Genomic DNA, 25846 nt, shown 5'->3' with positions numbered 1-25846 from the left:
GTGAGGGGGGAGGGGGGAGAAGAAGGGAGGGATGAGAGGGAGAGGGAGGAAGGGGAGAGGAGGAGGGGTGTGAAGAGAGGAAGGGAGGGATAAGACGGGGGAGGGAGGGGTGAAGGGAGGAGTGGTCAGAGGAAGGAGGAAGGAGAGAGGGAAGAAGGGGAGAGGGAGGGAAGGGGAAGGAGGAAAGAGAGGAGGAGGGAGGGGTGAGGGGAGAGAAGAAGGGAAGAGAGGGAGGGAGAACTAAGAGGGAGGGGGAGGGCGGGGAGATGGAGGGGTGAGGAGGGGAGGGAGCAAGGGAGGGAAGAAGGAGGGAGGGAAAGAAATACTAAGAATATGCAGGCATCTTCTATACCCTGCGATTATTAATATGCCTCTCCATCACCGTCCATCTGCCCTGAACTATCAATTGCATAATGATTAACAAAGGATTTAAATGCTAAGCACCCACGCGGATCACACCCCTCGCCATGTTTGACTGTGCTTAAATTCATGCTTAATTCACACACCAGTTAAGCCCAGCACGCCACAAAATTCTGCTCTACCTAAGGACAACCATCGCAAGGACTCCTCAACTTGCCTACTGCATCAGCAACAGACAAGATGTCGCGTCCACGGAGCGCACACGCGTTCTTCCTGCCACGCGTGTGTGTTGGTGAGGAAGCAAGTGTAAAATGCCGCAGGTGAATGCTCGCTATTTTATCAATAAGTGTGTTTGGTCCAAATTTTCCCCTATTCCCCCAGGCAGCCCTGCCCTCTTCATGGGTGGCGACCCACACGGACCATGGGTGCGCTCAGCCGGTGTGAGCGGGTACAGAACCGGGAGTGCCTGCGGACACGGACAGTTGCCGCCACGTAGCCAGTCTGGGCTTCACCGGCAACAGCCTCGCCTCACAGTGCAAAGGAAGTTATTTTCTATAAATCTCCCCTTTCTCATGTACAGCTGATATCTTCCTTTCCTAGTTTACTAAGAAAATAAAAGCAATTAGAAAAGACCAAAAAAATTTTATTTCTTTTTCCTTTTTAAATAACCCAAAATGGCAACATAGCTCTCAAAGTCAGCGTCTCTCTGTCTGCAGGGAAATGGTGATTCCCAAGTCCCTGCTCATCGCGGTTGCTAGCTGGTTGGTACGGTCGCTGGCTTGTCATCCAGGGTCCAAAAGATGGTGACACCCGGGGTGTGGCATCGCCTCGTCTGAGCCCCTGATTACTGAGCTGCCTTACGGTGCTTTGCATTCACGTCCTTTGGGCACACCAGACGCACCCTGCCTCACCGCCATCAGGGGACAGGGGCTTGGGAAACTCTCCCGCCTCCTGCTACTCCACGGAGGCCCTGGCATCTGCCCCAAGTCCCTGAAAAAGATGCGACTTTCCTCCACTGTCACTCCAAAGCCATGACAACAATTTCACACCCTGTGTTTCCTTGGGCAGGAAGAATCTTTTACCACTTCTGGAGGGCTCGTTGCAAACATTAGGATATATTATGTGTTATTGTCAGTGCACGGAATAACCAAGTAAACCATTCTAATTACTTCATTTCAAAGATCAAAAACCCGAGGCTCTCATGAGTTGAGTGATTTATCCAAGTCCCTAGGCACTGGAAGGAGACGGATTTGGATTAGCACCGGCTGGGGCAATGCTCATGCCTTTTCCACTACAAAGCTCTCTCCCAGAGGCTGGACATATCTTTTGAAGTGTCCTGCTCACGGTTCATTGAGAAAGTCTTTATTAGGCAAACGCTGGTGTGGGGCATGGCACTGGGCACCGTGGGGTGCAGAAGAGTCAAACAGACACGCAGCACCTCCTGCAAAGTCATGGGCGCATTCGGGGACCCCACCTTGTGGCCGCTGATGAGCTGTGGATTTAGGGTAAAGAAGCCAGCCTCTCTGAGTCTCACCCTTAATATGGGAAAAATAATAAGGGACAGCATTTGCATTTAAATAGTTCAGAGTATAGAAAATCTTATTATGTTTTACAACCTTTCATGGCCATTTTATTCCAGACCAAAGCTGCCATGGGTGGCGTCTACTTGGAACGATACTGATTCACACACACATGGCTGTTTCTCCTCTCACAAGGCTAAACCAGGGATGCACCTCCAGCCCCCAAATCCGTCCCAATACAACCCAAAGTTCAGACTCTGACACTCTGAAAGTCGAAATATTTTAATTCTCATGTAAGGTTTCTAATATTTGTTCAGATTCTGTGCCAACCATGAATTACAAAGCTCACCGCCCCTGGAACTAGTCTGGACTCATAGAGACAGGGTCCAAGATCCCTTCCAGATCCTTAAATCTTAGGCTGTCTCACTGGATCTTTATGTTTTGTTTAGAGAGAGAGAGAGAGAGTTTGGGTGAGGGAGATAGAGGGAGAGAAAGAGAAAGTCCTAAGCAGGCTCCACACTCTGCCTGGAGTCCAACCCGAGGCTCGATCCCACGACCCTGAGATCATGACCTGAGCTGAAATCAAGAATCGGACCCTTAACCAACTGAGCCACCAGGCAGCCCAGCGTCACTGGATTTTTATTCTAAATCTACAGCACTTTCTACAATAACAGTGTAAACTTAGAACTCGACTCAAGCTCGGCTGACCCTGAGGCCCCCAAACAAGGTTTGCCTTTGGTTCAGTTACACCCGTGACCACTCTTCTGGGAGGGAATGCCCGACCCTGCCTCCCACTGGCCGCTTGCTGCTGAGAAACCACACCAAGATGGCGATGTCACCCGGCTCAGTGCCAAGGGACAGGGAAGTAGAACTGGGGAGCAGTGTGGGGCTCGCCATGAACCAGAGGAGTTCACGAGCTTGACCTGCACACCTCCTCCTCCTGTCAGCATGGGGCCATGGGCGCCGGGCAGAAGCAGGTCCACAGAGGAAGACAAGGGCGCCTCCAGGTGAGGAGATGTGGCCCGCCATTCCCGCAAGTTCCTCAAAATATCACAGTTCTCAAATCTAAAAACGCGCCTTTCCCTTAAAGAGCGATAGGGACACACGGGGTGAGCTAACCCTGCCTGTTGGCTGCCATTGCAACCTGGAAATAGTAAAAACGGCCGTGTTCTCCCTCATGGCCTCCCTGTGGCCTCGCCCGCATCTGGGCACCGAGCAGTTCTCAAGGCGCGCTTGAGCCTACCTCCTCCAGTGTGGTGTCCGAGATCCCGAAGCCTGTCACGTGCAGACTGTGCAGGTTCTGCTCCAGGGCTTGGAAGAGCCCTTTGAAGCAGGCCCTGTCCGCGTCCTGGGGAAGGCCGTAGACTAGCTCCCCGCCGCTGCTGTCTTTGAGGAAAGCTTGCGGGATGTAGGTCTGGATCAGAGACGTGGCTCGGGCAATGTCCTTCGGGTCATCGGCCTCCAGAACAGAAGGCTGTCCCAAAAAGGAAGGGGGAGGCTTAGTCCCAATACATCAATTTTCCATCATCTGATGTCACGCGCGAAATTCCAGTGCGAAGCAGCGAGAGGGAGCGATATCACTTGAGCCCCAAGCATTGCAAGGATACGTTGAACGTTTCTGACAGAGGGGAGCCTTCCGCGCCCACCTTGGTGTTGGTTCCCAGGTGCGTCGGGCAGGCCTGGGGAGGGCTGTGCTCACACACACATCCCGCTCCTGGGGAGAATCCCTTCTAGAGTACAGGACACAGGGTCAGGTGTTCTTAAAGGGGGACAAGGGTCTCCCACCCACAGAGGGAAGGAACCACCGCAGGGTAGTGAGATACTCATCCCAAGTCAGAGAGAAAGCTTGACTCAGGGCCCACACCCCCTGGACCCCAAGCCCAAAGCCACCCCTGCCCACCCTGTGCTGACGGGGCCTCTGACATGTGCCTGTTACCCTACTCATCCCTTGCTGCTTTCGAGCAAAGCTTTAGCCTCCTAGATGGACCCTTGCTGTCAGAAAAGCACTTCTGGAGCATCTGGCCCATGGTGCTGCCTGGCCAGACACAGGATGGGCTAGTACCCATCAGGGACTTCTGACCCCCATCTGGCTCCTCTCGGTCACAATGCACTGTGGTCATAGGGGCTCACGGCCCTGCTCAGCCCAGGGATATTCATTCCGCACCCCAACTGCTGTGCCCAGAGGCTCTGACTCAATTGCGGACTCTCTTTCTAGCCCACCCCTCACCAGTGACTCTGTCCAGGCCACCAGTGACTCTGCCCGCAGCTCAGCCTCCCCTGTCCCAACCCACCGGGAACCCCGCGGCTGCCCTCCCCCAGCCCCACGTTGCCAGCCGCCGATCCCACCGCACAGACACCACCGTCACCACATCCTGGCTCCCTCCTGCTCCGGTTCCCCGTCCCTGCACCTGTCCCAGGCCTCCTTTTGGATTCCGCGAGCATCGAGGACCAGAGTGGACGCAGAATCAGCACTTGCCGGTTTGCTCCAGCTTCCTACCTGTTTGTTGAGGGTCAAGCTGAGCCCCTGGCCATAGGCTTCAGTCAGGCAGAAGGGGGGCGCACAGCAGCGCAGCCGGCCCTGCTCCAAGAAGGCCACACGGTCACTGAGCGCCTCCGCCTCGTCCAGGTGGTGGGTCGTGAAGATGATTGTCCGACCTGCGTCCCGATAGAGATGGGTCAGAGCCGGCACTGTGATCGCCTTGGGGCAGGGGAGGGGGAGCAGGGCCCAGAGACGATTCAAAGACCACCGCTAACTTTTACGTCCGAAAAAGTAGAGACGCGCAGAAGTGACTTGGCCACAGACTGGAGGGGATGCTTCTTCCTCTGCGGGTCCCTGGAGTTTTGATGCTATTTTTACAAATGCTCCATCCCCTGGTGAGTCACAGGGGCCAGGGACATGCACAGAGGGTGACACAGAGGGGCCCATGTCTGGCCACCCCTCCTGCACTCAAAGGCACAGCCCTGCAAGGCCGTGGAGGAGAAATTTTTGTGCACGGATTGCATAGAGCACTGAGTGTGGTGAAAAAATAATGAATACTGTTATGCCGAAAATTTAAAAAAAAAAAAAAAAAGTCTGGGAGGGCCTCTCTGTCTCTCCTCTGATACTCAGGCCCCATCACGGGTCTTCAGAGGATAATCTCGCAGCCACTAATGGGGAAGGCTATATTTATTCCACCAAAGTGGCCACTATTTTGATTAAGGTGGGGCAAGTGGCTACAGTCTGCACTGATTTCCTCCGGGGTCTGGGATGATGTGACCACGCACAGTCACCCATCACATGTGACAGGAGAGAAGCAGCCACTCTGACTGCAGACAGTGGGCTTGGGACATGGGCAGGGGGCCGCCTGCGGGCAGGTGGGGCTGCGAGCCAAGGGACACCCCAGGACCAGACCTCACAGAGCCCAGGGGCCACCTTTTGCGGAAACAATTGTTGTTTTTGGTCTTTTACTTTATATTTATTTACTTGATAGAAAGAAAGTGAGCACAAGCAGGGGAGAAGCAGGCAGAAGGAGGGGGGAAGCAGATTTCCCGCTGAGCAGGGAGCCTCATGCGGGGTTGGATCCCAGGACCCTGAGATCATGACCTGAGCCAAAGGCATATGCTTAACAGACTGAGCCCCCCAGGAGCCCCTCTTGTCTATTTTAGTAACAGTAACAATAAAGTGTCATTGACCGAACCCCCAGCTGCCCGTACTGAGCCACGCCCTTCTGTAGACAGTACATCTCCTCCTCCCAAAATCCGACAAGCGAGAACCCTGATGCCTGAGGAATAGGATCATTTCTCCAGGGTTGGGCAGGCGTGAACAGCAGGAGCGTGAGTAGAATCGCTCGTCATGTGCTACTTTGTTCCGGCATCTTCCCCTTCCTGACTTCTTCCAAGGGAGCCCCATCCCACTCAAGGGCTCAGCGCCGCACATCGCAGGAGGGAGGGAACGGTGGATCAGATCCCAGTACCCCGAGCCCCGGGCGCACTGCTGTGCCCACACGGGGCCGTCCCGCCCAGCAGGGAGAGAGTGTGTCCAGCCCGCAGATCCGCATCCCAAACACCGGGGAGTAGGGGGCTCTGTCCAGGACCAGCCACATATCCTGACTCTTGAGAATTGATTTCCTTGTGGTCCCGCCTATGTCATTGGCTCACTTCTTACTGACTGGCCCTCCAAACGCCAAAATCACTACTCACCCACCAAGGACAGGGAGAAAACAAGGAAGTGTAACAACAGAATCTGAAGACAGCAGTCTGTTCTGAGAATCGCATCGCGTCGGGTTTGCTGTGGGAAGACACGGTCACACTCATGACTCAGTGTTCTGACCACTGAGCCTGAAAGACTCCATCTCTGATTTTTAAAACCAATGAGAGCAGCAGGCTGGGTATGGAATGCATGCGGAGACCGCGGGCTCAGAGACAATGGAAGCATGTGCAGCTCTGCTTCCCGCCTGTCTTCTTTACCAGCCCCCCTCAGGAAGGCGGAGAAACCATTCAGTGCAGGCTAAATTAGCTTCATCTCTGTTTCCTCTATCCCTCCAATGGGGCTCGGGGTCCCACGCACAGAAGGCTCGGGGGTCCCCATTCTGTGACTTCTCACAGCAATGAGTGAGGACCAGGATGTCCCGCACTTTGGTCAGCATCCTGTGATCTTGGGGCAATGCACTAGTTTAGGCAGAGCCCCAAAAGGATCAGGTCACAGCATGGAGCACCCCTGCTCCTTGGGCCTCACCTGGGTCCGGCTGGCGGCTGGCCTTGAGCTTTCATCCTGGCTTCTGTGCCCTGCTCCGTGCCCATGCCCAGGGCCCACGAATGTGTGGGACACCAACTGTGGGTACCTGCCTGGGCTCTGGCGCCCTGCTTGGCCTCGGAGACCATGGTGAGGTTGCATGAGATCACATGAGCCCATGCCATGGACACAGCCTTGCTTTGTTGGAGCAACTGCTCCCCCCACTCAAGCCAACACCCAGAAAGGAACAGAAGGTCACATCAGCTTGTTCCATTTTCCTGCTCCCCTGCTGTCTTCCTGGCCTGCAGCCCCCATGTTCCTGGGACAGAAAGGAACACGATGGCTTTTTCATGTTTCCTCAGTGTCGTCCTCCTCCCTGATCCCGGCCTTATGACAATGCATAAGGGACAGACGAGGCATCTCTTCTTCCTCAGGACAGAGATGATGGCCTGCGTCCTCTGGGCGCGGCCCTCTGAATGCTCAGAAACATGGGGTGTCTTTCTGGTTGTTTGTCTTTGTGTGTCTCCCGTGGCAAGTCCTCATCTCCCCAGGGACGCAGAGGCTCTAGGTGGGGTTAGAAGGTTCCACACGCAAAGGTAAGAGAGAAAAAGCAGAGCAGTTTCTCAAGAGTTGGTGGTGACCGCTCCATTACACTTTCTACATGAAATACCTACACCAGGTCTTCTTAGCTGTCAAGATCAGAGAAAGAGCCATAGATGGGGTCAGTAACTGCCAGCCCAAAGCCTCACCTGGACACATGGGACCTGGAAGGCCTAGCCCAGCACCCCCAGCCACCAGGGGCTCAGCGAGCTTCTGCTGGAGCCTTGAGCCATCCACACGCCCACCTCTCTGTGCCCTGCTTCCCTTACCAAAGGAGAGGAGGCTTGTGCCACACACCAGCTAGAACACCTGCTCTAACAACCTGGGGTTCTAGAACGGCACCCAGTTTGGATGAACACGATTTCTAATGAAATCACATCTACTGAGCTTTGGTCACGGTTGGTTTAGGAGATGAGACACAAAGTGGCCAAATCCTCGCAGACCAGAGACGTTATGGAACAGATGCACCTTGGGGCCCCCGGTGGCTCCGTGTGTTAAGCTCCGACTCTTGGTTTCAGCTCAGGTCATGACCTTCTGAGGTCATGGGATCGAGCCCTGAGTCAGGGTCCACACTCAGCACAGAATCTGCTTGAAATTCTCTCTCTCCCTCTCCCTCTGCCCCTCCACCAGCTTGAGAACATGCCTCTTTCTGAGATAAATAAATACAAGTCTTTTTAAAAATAAAAAAATAGGGGCACCTGGATAGCTCAGATGGTTAAGCCTCTGCCTTCAGCTCAGGTCATGATCTCAGGGTCCTGGGACCGAGCCCTACATTGGGCTCCCAGCTCTGTGGGGAGTCTGCTTCTCCCTCTTCCCCTGCCTCTTCCCTTGCTGTGCTCTCTCTGTCTCTCTCTCAAATGAATAAACAAAATCTTTAAATAACTAAATAAATAATGAAAATTAACAGATAGATCTCTATACCTTCTTGTGACAATTCCTTCTTCTGTAAAAGGCAATGTGTCCTTACGGGGCTCAACCTGGCTTTTCCACAATATCGACAGGAGGCACAGCGGAAGGACACCCCGTTCCTACCTTCACGGTACTTGAGGAGAATGTCCCAGATGCCACGGCGCGAGCAAGGGTCCACCCCGCTGGTCGGCTCGTCCAGAACCACGGTCCTTGAAGTGCCGATGAAGGCAATGCCGATGGACAGCTTCCTCTTCATGCCTCCGGACAGGACGCGGGTCTGTTTGTGCTGATGCTGCGTTAACTCCACGTCCTGCAGAGTTCTGGAAGAAAAACAAAGCCCTCACTCTTCCCCCTGAACGCCGGAAAGCCTTGCTGCAGATTTTGGCTCACCAAAAAGGACCACTAATGGCCAAGAACGTGTGAGCCACAGACACCCGGAGGAGGCCTAGAAACCTCCTGAGTCCTGGCGCTCATGAGTCCTGACACAACGGTGTGGACCTTCTTCAGGTTCAGGTGGAAACTTGCCCATGGGCCCTGAGTGAGGGCTGGACAGCAGCATCCACCAAGGGCTGTTTCTGGAAAATGCTCATCTCCTCCCTGGTGGAGAATATTCTCAAGGGCCCTACATTTCCTCAGGATGCTGAGAGCAAGTGGGTTGGTTGCGGGGGGAGGAGGGTCAGAGGGAGCGAGGCAGAGGCCCAACTCCAGCGCCCACCAAGGGACGGTCTGCAGAATCCCAGAGCGTCCAGCCCACATGCTCTACGTTGGCAGCAACCCGCCTTCCTGATGGAGAACTTCCTGGGAGATGCCAGCAATGCACGGTTCATCAGGGGCCGTTCTTGTGGAAGTCAGCTGCCGGCTCCCTCCCAGGGAACATCCGAGCGAGAGCTCCTAGTCTCAGACACCCATGCAAAGAAAGCCTCCCCAGCCAGGCCTCGCTCCTGTGGCCGACTCTTCGCTCACAAATAAGCATCCCACTGTCCACTGTCGACTCCACAGATCCTCATCCCTGTCTCGCCCCTCTGACAGGGCCCCCGCCCGCAGCGGCCTCCCCAAGCCTTGCCCAGGGCACTCAGACCGAAGTCGATTCCCGCCCCCACCGAGCTGCAGGCGTCCTTCTCACTCCCGGATCGCCAACAGCCGGTCAGACACGAGGCTGGACGGGAGACGAATCATAAGGCTTCCACAGAGCTGAGCATCAAGAACCATCCGGTTCCAGAAAGTTCCAGAATCCTAGGCAAAGATTTGGGCGAAATCTTTGCCTAGGACTTCCTTGCCGGATCCCTAAATAAATGTGTCCTGTCCGTTTCATTAGTCACACACTTTCCGTCCTGGCCCAGGACGAGCTCATGGGACTTCCCAGGGCCTGACCCTCCTTGTGTTTGGAGCAAGTGTGATTCGGCATTTTCCATCGGGTGAATCTCAACCAAAATTTATACCAGTCACTTAGGAGCCTGCTTTTCAAGTGTTCCCATTGGAGACAGCACCCCGGTTGGGGGGAGGGGACAAATGGTTCATTTTCATTAGACAACCTCTAGTCTAGACTCTCCATTCCCACGGCGATGAGGCCACCACCCCCACCTGGTGACCGCACTAGAGCGGAGTTCATGACTCCTAAAACCATCTCACCCACACCAACCAGAGATCAGTCGGCCAAGAAGACAAACAGAAACCGAGCCAGTAAGAGATCAGGTGACCTCAAGCATGTGCATCCTAAGAACATCTCTATGGCAAGCCCCAAACCCCTCCCATCTCTGTCAAGGCCTGAACTCCATCACACTCACTCACAGCCAGCAGCACCCTGGACCTTGTCGATTTGTGACCCGCCCCTCCCCAGAGGTCGACGCCAGCCCATCGTGGCTCCCGGCATCACTCAACCCCACCACACTCAGCCGTCCACTCACCCCAGGCCCTCCCTCCCTTCCTCTGCGAGTGTGATGTCTCCACGCTCTGCTCACCTCCTCCCATCTCCCCTGAGCGGGCCCCGAGCCCCTCGGCACCCCTCTCCCCAGCACACAGGGCAGCTCCCGGGCAGGTCATCCTCTGGATTTCAGGTCACGTACTCTGTATGCGAAACACCCGTCCTCTCCCCACGTCACATTCCCATCTTGTTACTGTCTCCCTCTGCTCCCTCTCTCTCCACTGTCTCTTTAATGGGCTCCAAGAACATCTTCCTCCCCATCACGTTCCTAAAACTGCTTCCATTTCCGGCTGCTCACCAAGGACCTGCATGTCCTAAATCCACAAGCGGTTCCTCAGTCTTCATGGCCCTTGACCCCAAATAGCATCTGATGTGCTTGACCACCATCCTTCATGGACCTGTCTTTTCCTTCCCCACGGTCTCTCCTTCTCATCCCTGGCTGGTCCCACTCATCCCCTGCATTGTCTTCACATCCAACTGCGCAGCGCTCAACCCTCTGCCTTCCCTTGTCTACCCACTCTCGGGACCTCAATGACTATCACCAATGACCTACCAGCGTCATGCTGGAGTCCCCCAGCACGCCCCACATGCCCAAGAGCCAATGAGACCACATAACGACATCTCAACTAAAGTCCTGATAAAGTTCCTCTTCAGACTTCTCTTATCCCCTCTAGGCCAATTTAAGGGCAAAACAGGAGCGACCCGCCCTCCTGAATCTCTAAAGATTCTTGCGGGGATCCCACCTCCCTTGGAGCACAGGCTAACAGATCTACGAAATCGAAGGCCTGTCCCGGACCCACTTCGGACTGTGCTGGCTCCGAATCCCTGGCTTTCAGCTTCCGCCCCTCTCACTGAGAAGCGCTGTCCTAAAACATGATCTCTCTCTGATTGCTTTTGTGCAAACTGGCTTCTTTGCTAAGTAGCACACAGCACACTGGTAACTATTACGGTGGCCTACATCCAAAAAAAAAAAAAAAAAAAGATGAAGCCCAGACAGCGTGGTTAGGAACCTGACTTAAGCGCAGTCACAGAGTTTGCCGGGACCCAGCGTGGCTGCAGGAAGGCGGCTGGATCCCCGCATCCCTGCAGCAGCACTGCACGGCTGTGAGCTGACGGGGAGGGAGGGCCAGGCAGGGGGACACGGCGGCTGTGTGCACGGAGGGACTGGACGGCAAGTCATTTCACCTGCCAGGCTCGGTTTCCAGTAATACCACCAAAGGTCATAAACCACTATGTGGGTTCTCATGGGCCCTCTCTGCCCCCAGTCTCTCCCAGCACTGCGCACTCCGCTCTGGGGTCACAGGATAAGCCTACCAGAGCCGCGGCTGATCACCCCCCCAACGCCCCCGCCCACGAGCACCTACTTGTGTGAGGAAGTTCGACCCCCTCCTCACGACCACTTGGACTCCCGGCAGCCAGTTCTCAGCCCACCCCCCATTCTGTCATCTCCCGAGCCCCAGACACAAAGTTTTTCACACGCAGCCCGGGCCACACATTCCCACCTGTGCCCGCCACCTCCCCCCAAAGGACAGACCAAGTCCCGCTCAGAGTCTTCCCTGAGAACCTTCACTGAAAATCCAGCGCTGGCAGCGCTGTCCTGACTCCACAGGTAAGAGCTATTTGCTAGTTCGGGGAGAGCCTAGGTGGCTCAGCTGGTTAAGCAACCGACTCCTGCTTTCAGCTCAGGTTGTGAGCTCAGGGTTATGGGATCAAGCCCCGTGTCGGGCTCCCTACTCAGCATGAAACCTGCTTGGGATTCTCTCTCTTTCTGCCACTATTACCGCCCCACCCTGCCTGTGCTCCCTCTCTCTCTTAAAAAAAAAAAAAAAAAAAAAAAAATTTGCTAGGGGTTTCTTCTCATAAATAAAGACATCAGAGATATTTTTAAAGACTCTCTTCCTACACCCACCACTAAGTTATGGGGCAGAGGGCAGGAGGAAGAAGACACGGCAGGCGCTGACCTATTGACTTGCTGACTCAGCTCTTTCCAGGTCCACTGTGGAGCCTTTACAGAGGCAAAGAGCAGCAGGTGCTCCCGGACAGTGAGGTTGTCGAACAGGACCCCCTGCTGTGGACACACGCCCAGCTCCTTTCTGATGGAGGACAAGTCTGTCTGCAGGTTCCTGCCATTGATGATGATGGTTCCAGAGGTGGGAGCATAGAGTCCCGTCAGCATAGATCTGCCAGAGAAAAGAAATCAGCAGAGGACGGAGGCAGTGGCTGCTTCCAAGGTGGGCAACCCAGGCCTCCCCAGGGCGACCTCCCCCCCGGCCTGTTTCCCACTCCTCGGGATGTTGGCTGGTTTCATCTTGGAAATGTGGGCTTATGGCAATGTTTACACTCCCCTCAATATGCTGATCAGAGACCATTCCAGTGCGTGGGAGTTTAAAATTATAAATCCAGCTCCGTTTTACAGATAAGGAAACCAGCTCAAGAAAGGCATGTTTGGGGCATTTGGGGGACTCAGTCGTTAAGCGTCTGCCTTCAGCTCAGATCACGATGCCAGGGTCCTGGGATCGAGTCCTGCATCCGGCTCCCTGCTCGGCAGGGAGTCTGCTTCTCTCTCAACTGACCCTCTTTGGAAGCTCGCTGGTCCGAACTGACCTAAGGAAGCCGGGGGACCCCGTCATCTCAGAACATTTACTGTTTTGAGACTGTTTTCACGTTTCTAAGAAATTATACATACCCCCATCACAGCACGTAGCAAATCCCTAAGTACTTATGTAAGAGACGGGGAAACGTGTGTCTGCAGATGGTCACAGCCACTGGAAATGCACTCACTGCCACCCACACCAGGAGCAAGGACAAGCACCCTGTGGGCTATATAGAGCCCAGGGCTGGACGGTCAGCCGTGGAGGCATTACCGCTACCAGGAAGCCCCCAGGCATCAGCACAATGAAATAAGCCAGACTGGATTCCATTTACATGACATTCTAGAAAAGGCAGCCTCCTTTACAGCGACAAACCTCCGATCTGTGGTCACTTGGGGGTCAGGGTCAGGGGGCACAGGAAAGCACCAAGAGGGGGAACGTGCTCTGTTTCACCACCATGATGGTCACTGGTGCATGAGCCAAACCGGGTTTGGAGCTCAGCAAACCGCCCAGAGCGACTCAGACACGTCCCAGACGTGTTCCCAAAGGAACGCATGCAGGGACCTCGAAACTTGGAGAAACTCCAAATTTAAGTCTAATTGTTCTGCTGAATGCAAACACCAGGTTTTGCCAGCTCGCCAGAGCACGATGTGGAAGGCCGACTTTCAGAGCCGTCGTGCCACGGAATGCTTACTCCCACCCGAAAACACGGCAAGCATACTCAGTGGCCTCTCCGGCTCCATTCAGCATTGACGCCAAGAGAAAACTTTCTTTTTTTTTTTTTTTCCTCTTTTGATTTCCCTCCTAGTTGAGATTTCTGAAGCTTTCTGCATGTTATTTTGCTACTTTTCTCAAGAAGTTCAAAGGAGAGTAACTCAATCAGAGAAAGACAATGATCACATGATCTCACTCCTATGTGGAATTTGAGAAACAAGACTGATGAACACAGAGGAAGGGGAACACAGATAAAATAAGCGGACGTCCGAGAGGGAGGCCGACTGTGAGAGAACCGTAACTGTAGGGAACACGCTGAGGGCTGCTGGAGGGGAAGTGGGGGAGGGGTGCAGAAACTGAGTGGCGGGCTTGAAGGCGGCCACGCGACAGAATGAGCACGGGGTGTTAAATGCAACTGATGAATCGCTGACCTCTACCTCTGAAACCAATAATGCACTCTATGTTAACTGAATTTAAATAAAATATAATAAATCTTTTTTTTTTTTAAAGAAGCTCAAACTTGGGGTGCCTGGGTGGCTCAGTGAGTTGAGCCTCTAACTCTTGATTTTGGCTCAGGTCATGGTCTCAGGGTCCTGGTATCCAGCCCCGCATTGGGAATCCCTGCTCAGCAGGGAGCCTGCTTCTCCCTCTCCCTCTGCTCCCCTTGCTTGCACTCTCTCTCTCTCAAATAAATAAATAAAATTAAAAAAAAAAAAAAGAAGTTTGGCGCATATAGTCTTTTTCATTGTTTAACTAAGCATGCTTTAGTCCTACTGAAAAAGAACAGAGAAACGGGTTTATTCGCAGGACAAGTTTGGCAATGTCCATGGTCTAACCTAAATGGCCTCGGGCTGCTTTGCGAGCCCTCCACTTTCAAGCTCTTTATTCCTCTGGGATCCCGTGATTGGATTCTTTAATCAAATGTGGAGCCAGTGGACCCCAAACCAAAAATCAAGCCTTCACAAAAAAACCAAAGAACCAAAAAAAACCAAAAAACTACAACCACACAAAAAGCAGAACATGAAAAAAAGATTACTGAGGCGATTAAAACATTTGCAGACATCGTGCCAAATTTCATCTTCCCAGATAAGCGAGCAAAATTCAGCATAGCGTAGGACAGTGAGAAGTGTCCTTGGGCTCTCAAAGACTGAAGTAAAACCATGGCACATTACTTGCTGCCAATAAAAGAATTAGGGAAAAGACAACCCCCCCACCACCACCACATAACTCTGTACCCAGAGCACGGAGCGGCTCGGGTGAGGGCTCGGTCCTCTGTCTCCAAACAGAAATGAAGGAAAACAAGTGTGATCTCACGTGAACTGAAACTGTTCTTAGAAGTCCGTGTGGGACGAGGATGAAATGAGACTCACATGACGGTGGTTTTCCCGGCGCCGTTGGTCCCCAGCAGGGCAGTGATCTGGTCTCTGTGGAAGGTGAGAGTCAGGTCCCGCACGGCTGCCTTGTGTGGCTCGTACTCCTTGGTCACGGACACCAGGGCGACGCCCGGGGGGTCTCCTCCAGGCTTTCCCTCCCCGTCCTGCAGCGCAGACCCTGAGAAGAGAAGATGCAGGCTCTTCCTGGCGGACCCCGCAAGCCCCCAGGGTAATGCTCCCGAGCACCAGTGCAGGGCCTGCCGTGGACTGGAGCCGCAGCTCTGGGAAACACACAGCAACTCAAAACCCTTCCTTACCAAAAGAAAAGGGAGAAATTAGATTAACGGCAAAACGTAAATGAAATGGCTGGTGGCAGGGGCGCCTGGGGGGCTCAGTCCGTGAAGCGGCTGCCTTCAGCTCAGGCCATGATCCCAGGGTCCTAGGATCAGGCTCCCTGTTCATCGGGGAGCCTTCTTCTCCCTCTGCCTCTGCCTGCCGCTCCCCCTGCTTGAGCTCACTCTGTCTCTCAAATAAATAAATAAAAATCTTAAAAACAAACAAACAAACAAAAAAACATTGCAATGTTGACTGTGGTATCAACTATCATGATGGGAGCTTGTGTATCTACAGACTGTCCCCGAAGTCTTCATTTCATGGACCAGCAGGTGTAAGTGACACACAGAGGGCCACAGGGACGGGGGTGTGCCTTGTCTCCCTGGCCGCACGCTCCTTGCTTGTAAGGGGCAGCGATGGTCTTGCTTTCATGACCATGTTGGAGACACTAGCATTGGCGATGTCTTCAGCCCACAGCCCCGGGAAGCTGTCCCCTTTGCTTTAGCTCCTCACACACATTCATGCTGCACCCAGCACACAGAAAGGCTGCAAACAGCAGTTGGGGGGGGGGGGTGAACACCCCAGGGCTCTGGCCCCCAGGCTCAGCATCATCAGGGAATTCTCTCTGGCCAGTTGGCCCCCAGCTGTGCTTCTGAGCCCAAGACCAGCCCCGGCCAGGCGACAGCCACAGAAGGTGCACCCAGTTACAGTGCCTTGACCCAGATGAAAAGCAGAAGCAAAACCTGCCAGAAGGGAAGACACATATCTAATACTGCTACCACTCACAGACCTTTGTTATCAAAGTGCTCGTTGATGAAGGACAGGTCAGAACCAGTCGCCTGCGGTGTTTTTGCCATGAAACCCCACAAACTCTTCCAATATGACGCAGTAAAGGGAAAATACCATGGTTTCCTTAAGCCGAAATTTCCTAAAAAACAAGACACAGTTAAAATCGGTAGACTTCTTGTTTTCTATTTGGAAGATTCTGTACGAGAATGTCTTCACTAATTAGTACGCAATGTTATTCCATGTTAAACTGTTGAAGGCACATCCCACATGTGACCCAGGGACAATCCGGGGGATGAGGTGTTAGCCATGTGGGGAGCCCCCACGCTCCGTCTTCAGCCTGACCCACGCCCCCCCTCCCCCAAGTGCTCCGTAAACCGGCAGGTATTTATTAAGAATAAAAGTAACATTGAACGATTGCTGAATGTTCCCCAGAGGAAAGCTCGCCTAGCCCCACTGCCCCGTTACGGAGCTGTCACTCTCTTGTCCCGTCTTTGATGTTTGCATGGTTCCTAGACACGGATTAACAGCGTGAAGGAATTAATCCATTAGAACATCGACAAAGAAGAACACATAATGCAACATTTCCATATGAAACATTGACATTCTTCAAACGTACTCTCCAAATTCATTCCGGCCCACTTAATAGTCACTTTGCCCTCATTATATGTTGAAATGAAAGTGGATTTAATTATTAACACCTCTCAATTTTCTTTAACACATCCATTCTAGCCTAAATTCGATGCGTGTTCCAAATCCTCCAAGCGATTGAAGAGATAAAGGCCTACGTGAGGACTGTTTTGACACTTGGACCCTCCCACCGAGGGGAGGTGGCTGACCTCATCCTGTCCAAGCAAAGATTCAGAGACGTGATCACAAAGCAGAACGGGCAAGTGAAGGAGGGTGCAGGGCTGGTATCCTGTCTAACGGTCACTTCTGGTACAAGTGGAGCTGAGTGGCCCCAAATTCATGTTGCAATCCGAACCCCCAGGAACTCAGAATGGGGCAGTATTTGGAGGAAGGCTTTCGAGAGATAATTAAGGTTCGGTGAAGTTGCTGGGTCAGCCCTCATCCAATCTGGTGCCCTTACGGGAAGAGATTAGGACACAAACAGGGAGCGCGGACAGACCAACAAGACACGAGGAGAAGGAGGGAGACCTCAGAAGAACGAGCCTTGTACATGCCTGGATCTTGGACCCCTCCAGACTCCAGGGCAGGAGAGACTGGATTTCTCTTGGTTAAGCCATGCAGCCTGAGTCATCACACCCGCCCTAGAAAATGTGCAACACGCAGGCAGAATGTTCTCCAAGACTCTAGCAAACAACTAACTACCCCTACCCAGTAAGAGACGAGCAGCCCACGGATAATGATATCCTCCACATGCTCTCCCTTCCGACCCTGCCCAGGAGCCCCCCTGTGTTCATTCACATGGGCCTGCAACCACGCAGTGTGGGGGTCTATGACCACCTCTCCCTCCCAGGGGGAAGGACACAGGCGGCTGAACTATATGCAGCAACCCCGCAATACAAGCCTCTCTGAACGCAGCAGTGACAATACTCCGTCGCCCTCGATCCAAACAAGACATGGCATGGGAATGGAGGGCAGAGCTCCTGCCCGGGGCGTGCATGCTGAGTTTGCAGAAATAAAAGAAGAGAAGCCAACAGAGGAAGCAGGAGACTCTTCCACCAGAGCTGGTGGCTGCTACTCCAGCCCCCGCATCAAGCTGCCGTCTTCTGCTGAGGCAACCTGTTCCGTGACCTTCAGTCACTGTCCTTGACAGTATCCCTGTGAGCGGGCGCCGCCTGCAGGATGGGCAAGTGGGCGACAGATCCACATGCCCTTGGTGGGGGCAGATCAGAGTCTGCGTGAGCAGGGGCAACGGCGGCACCTGGACACATGGACAGGAGTTCAAGGACCCCCAAACCATCCCCAGGAGGTCCACGGAGACCTGATTTGGGGTCATGGCTGCAGGGACAGGAAGGACGAGAGACACGGGAGGGACCTTTTGAAATTGGAAACAAATTGAATATTAATGGCCAGTTTGCTAATTAAGCCATCCAGCTCTAATCTGTTTGCACTTTTAAAGTCCTGCTAATTAATCTATTAATGTAAATGGACGGGGGGAAGGCTGCCAACTCCGCTAGCAGGGAGGCCACTCAGCTCCGACGCTATCCTCTGCTCTTTGCTGTTGCTTGTAAATCCAAACGTGTTTTTTGAGCACTCCATGAGCACGGGCTTCCCGCTCACATCACCATATGTAGCCGGGCACATTAATATATGCAAAGGCCCTGCACTTCTCCGGAGCTCTTCTCCGCCCAGGGAAGCTGCCTGCTGGCTCGCGCGGGGCAGGAAACTCATTAGCCTTGCCCCCCAAAACCTGACAGTGATAAAAGCAGAAGTCAATGAAACTAGACAGATCGAGTGAAATCAAATTTAATCGGAAGCACATAAAGAAAAGTTTATGAAATGAAAAGACTTGCAGAGGACCAGATGTCAGCCGGGGAGCTCTGCACAGGCACGGAGATCGGCACCTGACCTTGAACCTGGCAGGCCAGGAGGCCAGGCCTCCTGCTCAGACACCAGGGTGAGACAAGCAGGGGTCTGGACCCACACACTCCACGGACAGGACAGACAGAAGGACACGGAGAGCAACGGCAAAACTGTTGCTACCCAGCCCCGGCTGGGGAGGCCTTGCTGCCTACTGCAGACTTGCAAACAGCGACTCTCAGCTTGCTGAGACCTCATAGAGGGGTTCTGGAAATGTGGGAGGGAGGGGGGACTTTGGGCTGGCAGAGCGAACAGGTGTTTTCAGTTGTAGGTTTTATTATTATTCAGGTATGCGGAGTCCGAGAAATCAGGAAACCAGCCTTTGAAAGGATGGTTTGCTATTCAGGTCCCAGGAGGAGAGGGCACCGGGGTAGGGGGGCACTCAGGGAAGCACCAGGTCCGTCAGGAGGCGCAGGGAGAGGGCAGTGAAGGCTAAACCCTTTACTGTACTTTCTGGGGAAGGAGCAGCTGAAGCAGGGTCAGCAGGCTCTGGGGCACAGCAGCTGTCCCAGTTACTGGGTCCCTGGCCCTGGGGCCATAAGGGCAGGGGACAGGAAAACCTATAGAGGGGGTGGCAGGCTGTAGCTCTGGATTGCTGGCTTTGCAGACGAAAAGGGAGCTCACAAGCAAATCCTTTACTATCTCTAGGAATTGCTACCCCTTGGGGGACAGTCCCTCTGGAGTCCCTGAGGCTCCAAGTTGTCAGATTCTCAGATATACAAAAAATGAAAAGGAAGGTTGATAAATGGGGGGAAGCGTAGCACAGGTGGCCTTTAGGGTGCTGGCATCTGGGGTGGTGGGTGTCCTTCAAAGGCCTGAACAATCCAGCTCAACAAACAATTGCCCTTGACCTGCCTTTCGTGAGGCTCCTCCCACACAGCCATGCAAGTGAAAAGCCCCTTCTATGGATACTGGGGAACTCAGTGGGTTAAGCACCTGCCTTTGGCTTAGGTCATGATGCCAGGTTCCTGGGGTCAAGTCCACATTGGGCTCCCTGCTCAGCGGGGAGTGTGCTTCTCCCTCTGCCTCTGCCCCACACTCATGCTCTCTCTCTCTCTCCCTCTCTCTCTCTCAAGTAAATAAATAAATAAATAAAATACTTAAAAGAAAAAAAAATGAAAAAGAGAAGCCCCTTCTAGCAAGTCGAGCCTAGGACCTCTGAACCCAAAGCTCGTGGCTAGCTCTAATACACGCTGAATTTTCCAGAAAAGCAACCACCTTACAAACCACTGAAAAATTATAGTCTGGTACAGAAGCATCAGAATTTCAGAAAACCACATCGGGGGTGCAATGCCAGCTGGATGTTTTTGAAAACTCAAGGCCTCACATCCATAGCAGCTCATGTGGCTTGTGACACGCAAATTCAGGACAAAACATCTGAGATGGCTTTTAACCAACTTAGAACCAGGTATTGTCAAAATCAGCAAAGTTTTGTGACGTGCACTACATTTTATTAATAAAGGGTTTTTTTTTTTTTAAAGCTATGTCATGTTCACATAATTCTCCATATTTTTTAAGCTGTATAGCAAAATAATAAAACATCTACTTTGTAAAAATCACACACTGAAATGATTACTAGGGAAGCCTCCCATTGTGTTAGATCTTACTCTGATGCTGTCGCCAAGTATCTACCCCGTGGCTCTCTGAAATCTGAATCATGTTACTGTTCCCTGGCCCGATCCACCCTCCGTCCTGCTGTCTGCCCAAGGATATGATCGCCAGAGCCTTCAAAACACTAGGGACGAAATGTAGGCACTGGCATGGGTGAATTTTGAGACAGGGGATGTATCCTTGGTTACGCTTCATCATTACCTGCCCCATGTTTTTTTGTTTTCTTTCGTTTTTTAAGATTTTATTTTTTAGAGAGGGAGTATATGAGTATGTGATTGGCGGGGAGGAGCGAAGAGAGAGGGACAAGGAGATTCTGTGCTGAGCATGGAGCCTGACACAGGGCTCAATCCCATGATCCTGAAATCAAGACCAGAGCCGAAATCAAAAGTCAGATGCTTAACAGACTGAGTCACCCAGGTGCCCCGACCCATGTTTTATCATGAAAAGTTACCTGACCCCACACTTTCAAATAAGACCCAGATTATTTACAAAAATGTCATTATTTTATCCACTTCCCTTGGCTCTGTTTCATCCCACATTATTCCTACTCTAATTAAAATTACTCCCACATTTCTTGCCGTATAGAAATAATTCTGGTTGCTCTGAATGACCTCAACATTAGTTTTTATAAGAGTTTTTATACCATTAACTCCGTCATATATATTTCTTGCTTCCAGTACCAAATGGGGTTGGGTCTTTTTCCTTCCCTTAAATCCAAACTTACTCCTCAGAAGTAAGAAAAACATGTGAGTACTCCCCTCCTTCTTGTAATAACGTTATGCCTGGGCATTGTTAAAATTACTTTCTTTTTATCTCTTTTATATTACAGAGAAGACAGTACATTAACTTCTTGAATCAGGTAGGTAAGCAGGCCTTATTATCTGTGAATTCTATTTCAGGAGAGTAAAGGAGCATTACAAAATATTTGTCTTAAAAAGAACGCATTAGGTCAGCGAGCTCCTCAAAATTGCAATCCCGCTTATGAATCTGAAAGCCCATCTGCATTTTCTGGTAATTTCATTTTTTGTTATGATTGTCAGACTGGGAGGGAGTTAAAAATAAATAGTGTAATTTGTACAGTATATACATTATTGAAATGTAATGTAAACAGTGCCACTTAAGGATATGTAAGCTATATACAGGGCAATTTAATGACATGATTTAAAAAAGGAAGACAAATCTGTTGTCATCTTTGGCCAACTCCATATCTTTTTATTTTTAGATATGTTTTCAGGGCACCTGGGTGGCTCAGTCAGTTAAGCCGCTGCCTTCAGCTCAGGTCATGATCTCAGGGACCTGGGATCAAGTCCCACATCGGGCTCTCTGCTTACCGGGGAGTCTGCTTCTTCCTCTCCCTCTGCCTCTCCCACCCAGTCATGCTCTCTTGCTCTCTCTCTCCAATAAATAAAATCATATTTTAAAAAAGAACTTATAAAACTCAATACCCAATAAAACAAATAATCCAATTAAAATATGGGCAGAAGACATGAACAGGCATTTCTCTAAAAAAGACATCAGATAGCCAACAGACACATGAAAAGTTGTTCAACATCACTCACCATCAAGGAAATGCAAACCAAAACCACAATGAGGTACCACGTCACACCTGTCGGAACAGCTTGTCTTTGTATCCCTTCATAATCCATGTGTTTATGATTAGAATCTCTCTGTGTGTGTCTCTGTCTATCTCTATCTCTGTCTCTCATAGTTCTTAACTTTTAAAGATTAGACTTCACTTCAAATATCCAGATGCTTTGGAAATTAGAGACAAAATCACAAGTCATTTCAGCAAGGGCATAGACTATCATCAAAATACCACTGCTAAAAATATAAAATAAAAAGACTTTGGGGCACCTGGGTGGCTCAGTGGGTTAAAGCCTCTGCCTTTGGCTCAGGTTATGATCCCAGGGTCCTGGAATTGAGTCCCGCATCAGGCTCTCTGCTCAGTGACGGGAGCCTGCTTCCCTTCCTCTCTCTCTGCCTGCCTCTCTGCTTACTTGTGATCTCTGCCTGTCAAATAAATAACTAATTTAAAAAATAAATAAATAAAGAGACTTTAAAAGCTGTTTCTGCTCTTTTCATCCTGACCCAGGTGTGTGGTAAGGGTACCTTCTTCCCCACGAACATGGCAGGGAAAACCATTACTATTGGTGGCCTGGCTTCCCATGGCCTCCAGGATGCACCTGCTGTTCCACGGAAGAAACCTCACACTTGACACCGCTGACACTCTGGGTTTGGAGGCGACACCTGACCCCAGCCCCCAGCACAGCCCCTCATCCTCAGCCTGATTTCCCACCAGGTTCTACCCCCTGCCCTAGCAGAGAGCAGGGTCCCTCCACTCCTGTTCCACACTGTCTCTGACTTCTGCCCAACCTGGTCCCTGTGGGGCCAAGGACACACATGCCTCCAGACTCTCCTGTCCTCACTCCCCACATCCCTGATCCAGAGAACCCTGATCCTGTTCATTGACAGAAGCCCACTCAGGGAGCCGCTTGGTGGCCCGGGGAGGGGAGGCGGGACAGGGGGCGCTCCGTCAGCCTCCCGGCACTTGTGTCCTATCCTTACGTGGCCTTTACCGTTCCTTCAGGACCTGGCCAGCCCACCTGTTTCTCAAGCCTTCACAGCTCCCTCTCAAACACATCCTACGAAACCCCCTCTGAGCTCTCATTTAAATTTAGATAATTATCATTCTAATATCCATGCGTATTAGATTTAAATTCTATCAGATGAGATGATTAGATGTAAACGCATGATTTAAACCGGTTTTTTAGCTTCTTTGGGGCAATGTTGATGACACAGAATTCTTACCGGGAATCAAGTTGTTCAAGTACCAACCACATAAGAAATAAAGGCCTGAATCGAAGGCCATCATCCAGCAAACCCAGCCGAATGTCATGCCCGACGGTTCCGGAGGCTGGTACATGTTACTCCACTGGACCCCTGGAGGGAAGGGAAAGGCGGAGTCAGAGCCTCACAGCCTCTCTCGGGGCAGATCCGGGTGAGTAAGTCCGTGCGTTCTGGAAGCTCGGAGCAGAGCTGAACGCAGCCGAGACAAAGGCAGGCCCTCCCACGGATCACGGCTCCTCAGAGGAGCTGGGAGCCTGCCCAGTCTCCCGTGATTTCAAGGAAACCAGGTGGACTGGCTTTACCCACTTTCGAATATCCAACTTTTTGTTGTTGTTGTTTTATTTTAGTGTTGTTTGACTTCTACCTCGTTTCTTGTCTCACCAAAACGCATCTATCGGGGCCACTGGGCCGTGGGGGGTAATCACAACCCCTGAGGCAAGCCCCAGCGCCTTGTTCCAGACGTACTGCTTTGGAATGAAGACCTTGTCCTCCGGCCCTTGTAACAGGACACTTGGAAACACCTAGAAGCCTGAATCCCCGGTCTCTTCTGACCAAGGCTGCTTCCTTACCTGCTTCTTGCCCTTCTAGGAAGGTGACGAAAAACACTCCTTGTCCAAAGGCCGTGGTGGAGAGCAGGCACTGCCCACAGGGAACGGAGAGAGAAACAGCACATTAGCAATGCCCTGAGACCCCAGAAAACCCACGGCGCTACATGCAAACGCAGAAGCCGCACGTGCACCCCTGCCCCCCGGCGATGGCAAAGCATCACTCCAGGCAGTGATTTCGACATGGGACCCTGGGAGACTGAGCCGAACGTCAGCCCACTCTGGTACGCTGATAACAAGCTAGTTTTTAATGGGGAAGGGAATTCCCTAAAGTGCCTAAAGTGCCAGAGACCCGAGCACCGCGCGTACAGAAACGCGTAACAGGAAACGGTGGAGAACGGAACGCAGCGATTTCTTGTATTTCATTATTAAGTGGATGGCCTGGAGCGTGCCGCAGGCAGACCTACAGATCATCCCCGCGATTCTGCGCTAGAGAGAGAGGGCCCTGGAGGAAAGCGCTGCTTTGTTTCCACTGGGCAGGTCCTACGTCCACGAAAGAACCTGCTGAACCGTATTTCACACTTAAAAACATTAGACACCAGAGTTAGGGGTTTTTGTTTTTGTTTTTGTTTTGTTTTGTTTTGTTTTGTTTTTTGTTTTTTTTGGCAAGGAAACGTTTGAACATGGGAAGAGGAACTCAAACATTGTATGCTGGAACATTTAAACAAATGTATTGAAGTAAAGGCACCGCAGTATTTGAAATTCGGGCCATGTAAGGAGTAGCGGAGAGTGGGGTTGGGTAAAGGGTCCCAGTCATTTTCAGGATTCTGGAAACAGCTAACAAACACTAACCCAAAATTACTGGTTCCACTATTAAGAACCGGTGAACACCCATCAATGGATAAATTCTGATTAAAAGTGGCATTTCGGGACACCTGCGTGGCTGTGAAGCGTCTGCCTCATGATCCTAGGGTCCTGCGATCGAGTCCCGCATTGGGCTCCCTGCTCAGCAAGAAGCCTGCTTCTCCCTCTGCCTGCTGCCCCTTCCTGCTTGTGCTCTCGTGCTCTCTCTCCCACTCGCTTACTCGCTCTCAGGTAAATAAGTAAGTAAGTAAATAAATAAATAAATAAAATCTTAAATAAATAAACACGTAAAGGTGGCATTTCTTCAACGGAATGTGTGTCCATGGCCAGTAGGAAAGGCGGAGGTTCACGGATGCTGGAGAAAAATAATGGGGCTCTCACAGAGGTATTCTCCCTGAGTGTCTAAGGGAGCAGAAAAAGTGACCCTGTCCCTACAAGTAAGGGCCCCTCAGCTGTCATTGTGCTGTGTGGGACAGGCGACCTCCCACGGCCTTCAAGGGTCCTGTAGGAGCCCTGAGCTCCTAGCCCTCCTGGGCACCTCCCAAATTCTCCCTCAGTGTCTCCAGTCACACCTCCCATCAGACTGCATTTGGGGAACCTGGCCTGACCTGTGTGGGGAGGAGAGGTCTGGGGCTGGCTCTCTGCAGCCGACCGTCCTCACGGTCATGCGTCCTGTGTGGGGAGGAGAGGTCTGGGGCTGGCTCTCTGCAGCCGACCGTCCTCACGGTCATGCGTCCCTTCCCCATGGGCAGAGCTCCCAGCGCCCGCCGAGCACTTCTCACCCAAGAAGGAATGGGTGTGTCTCTTCTGTGTACTTCGTGTCACACACTCAACAGAAAGATCCTACCCATTCAGACGGGCGCACTTTAAACGGTGAATGATTCTGACGTCGCTAACAGAGGGATGGTTCCCCTCAGTGTGATGTCATTCCTGATGTTTCGAGAAAAACACTTATTTTTTGCTGCTAAAATAGCTTTGGAAATCTATGTCTTTCCATCCGTGAAACACAGACACGGAGGTCCTACGCTGCCTTTGGGGCGTGGCCCCCAGAGGAGAGACCCCGTTACGTGGGAAGTGCCAATTCGTCATGGGCTCCCTTCCAGGAAAATCACTACAATGCCAGTGCACGGAGGCTGCAGGGTTGGCCTCCAGGGACCAAATAAAGAGAAGGAACTAACCGGGAGCCCACCCAGATCTAGAAATGACAGACCGATGGAGTAAGGTTGTGACTGATTTGTCGAGTAGATGCAGCAATTAAAAAAAAAGAAGAAACTTACCAGAAACGTCTGCACGACAACACTGAGTTGGTTATGGAGAACCAACAGCACTATGTAGGGCAGAAAGCTGATCATGTACACCAGGCTGGTACAGAGGGCAGCTGTGTTGGCTCGGCTGAAAAACACACTCAGGAAGTAACTCAGCATGACGACCGACACCCCGAAATCCAGGAGAAAGAGGAAAATGATACAGGCGTTGCTGTGCGCAAAGATGCCGCTCGCTTTGAGAATGACGGCCAGGGCGACACTGCTCAAGGCCAACACGGCCATGTTCTCCAGGAACCAGGCCAGGAAGAAGACGGTGGGATGGACGCCCATCATTCTCGTGTACTGTCAA

At 52.0% G+C, this 25846-nt stretch overlaps 1 protein-coding gene across 1 annotated transcript in view; it reads right to left on the bottom strand.

The window, feature by feature from the left end:
• Window positions 1–25846, bottom strand: part of ABCA13 (ATP binding cassette subfamily A member 13) — a 323477-nt gene that overhangs the window by 151380 nt on the left and 146251 nt on the right. Inside the window, exons 33-41 of the mRNA XM_032305346.1 lie at window positions 25510–25839; window positions 23393–23462; window positions 22785–22916; window positions 15823–15960; window positions 14697–14877; window positions 11983–12201; window positions 8224–8420; window positions 4378–4535; window positions 3124–3354 (exon numbers count right to left, since the gene is read on the bottom strand). Of these exons, the coding sequence (XP_032161237.1) occupies window positions 3124–3354; window positions 4378–4535; window positions 8224–8420; window positions 11983–12201; window positions 14697–14877; window positions 15823–15960; window positions 22785–22916; window positions 23393–23462; window positions 25510–25839 (1656 nt within the window). The remainder of the gene's footprint in view (window positions 1–3123; window positions 3355–4377; window positions 4536–8223; window positions 8421–11982; window positions 12202–14696; window positions 14878–15822; window positions 15961–22784; window positions 22917–23392; window positions 23463–25509; window positions 25840–25846) is intronic.

Source organism: Mustela erminea, chromosome 11 (assembly GCF_009829155.1).
Source record: "Mustela erminea isolate mMusErm1 chromosome 11, mMusErm1.Pri, whole genome shotgun sequence".
NCBI lineage: Eukaryota > Metazoa > Chordata > Mammalia > Carnivora > Mustelidae > Mustela > Mustela erminea.
Note: the sequence above shows the minus strand (reverse complement) of the source record. Positions and strands in the feature narration are given on the sequence as shown.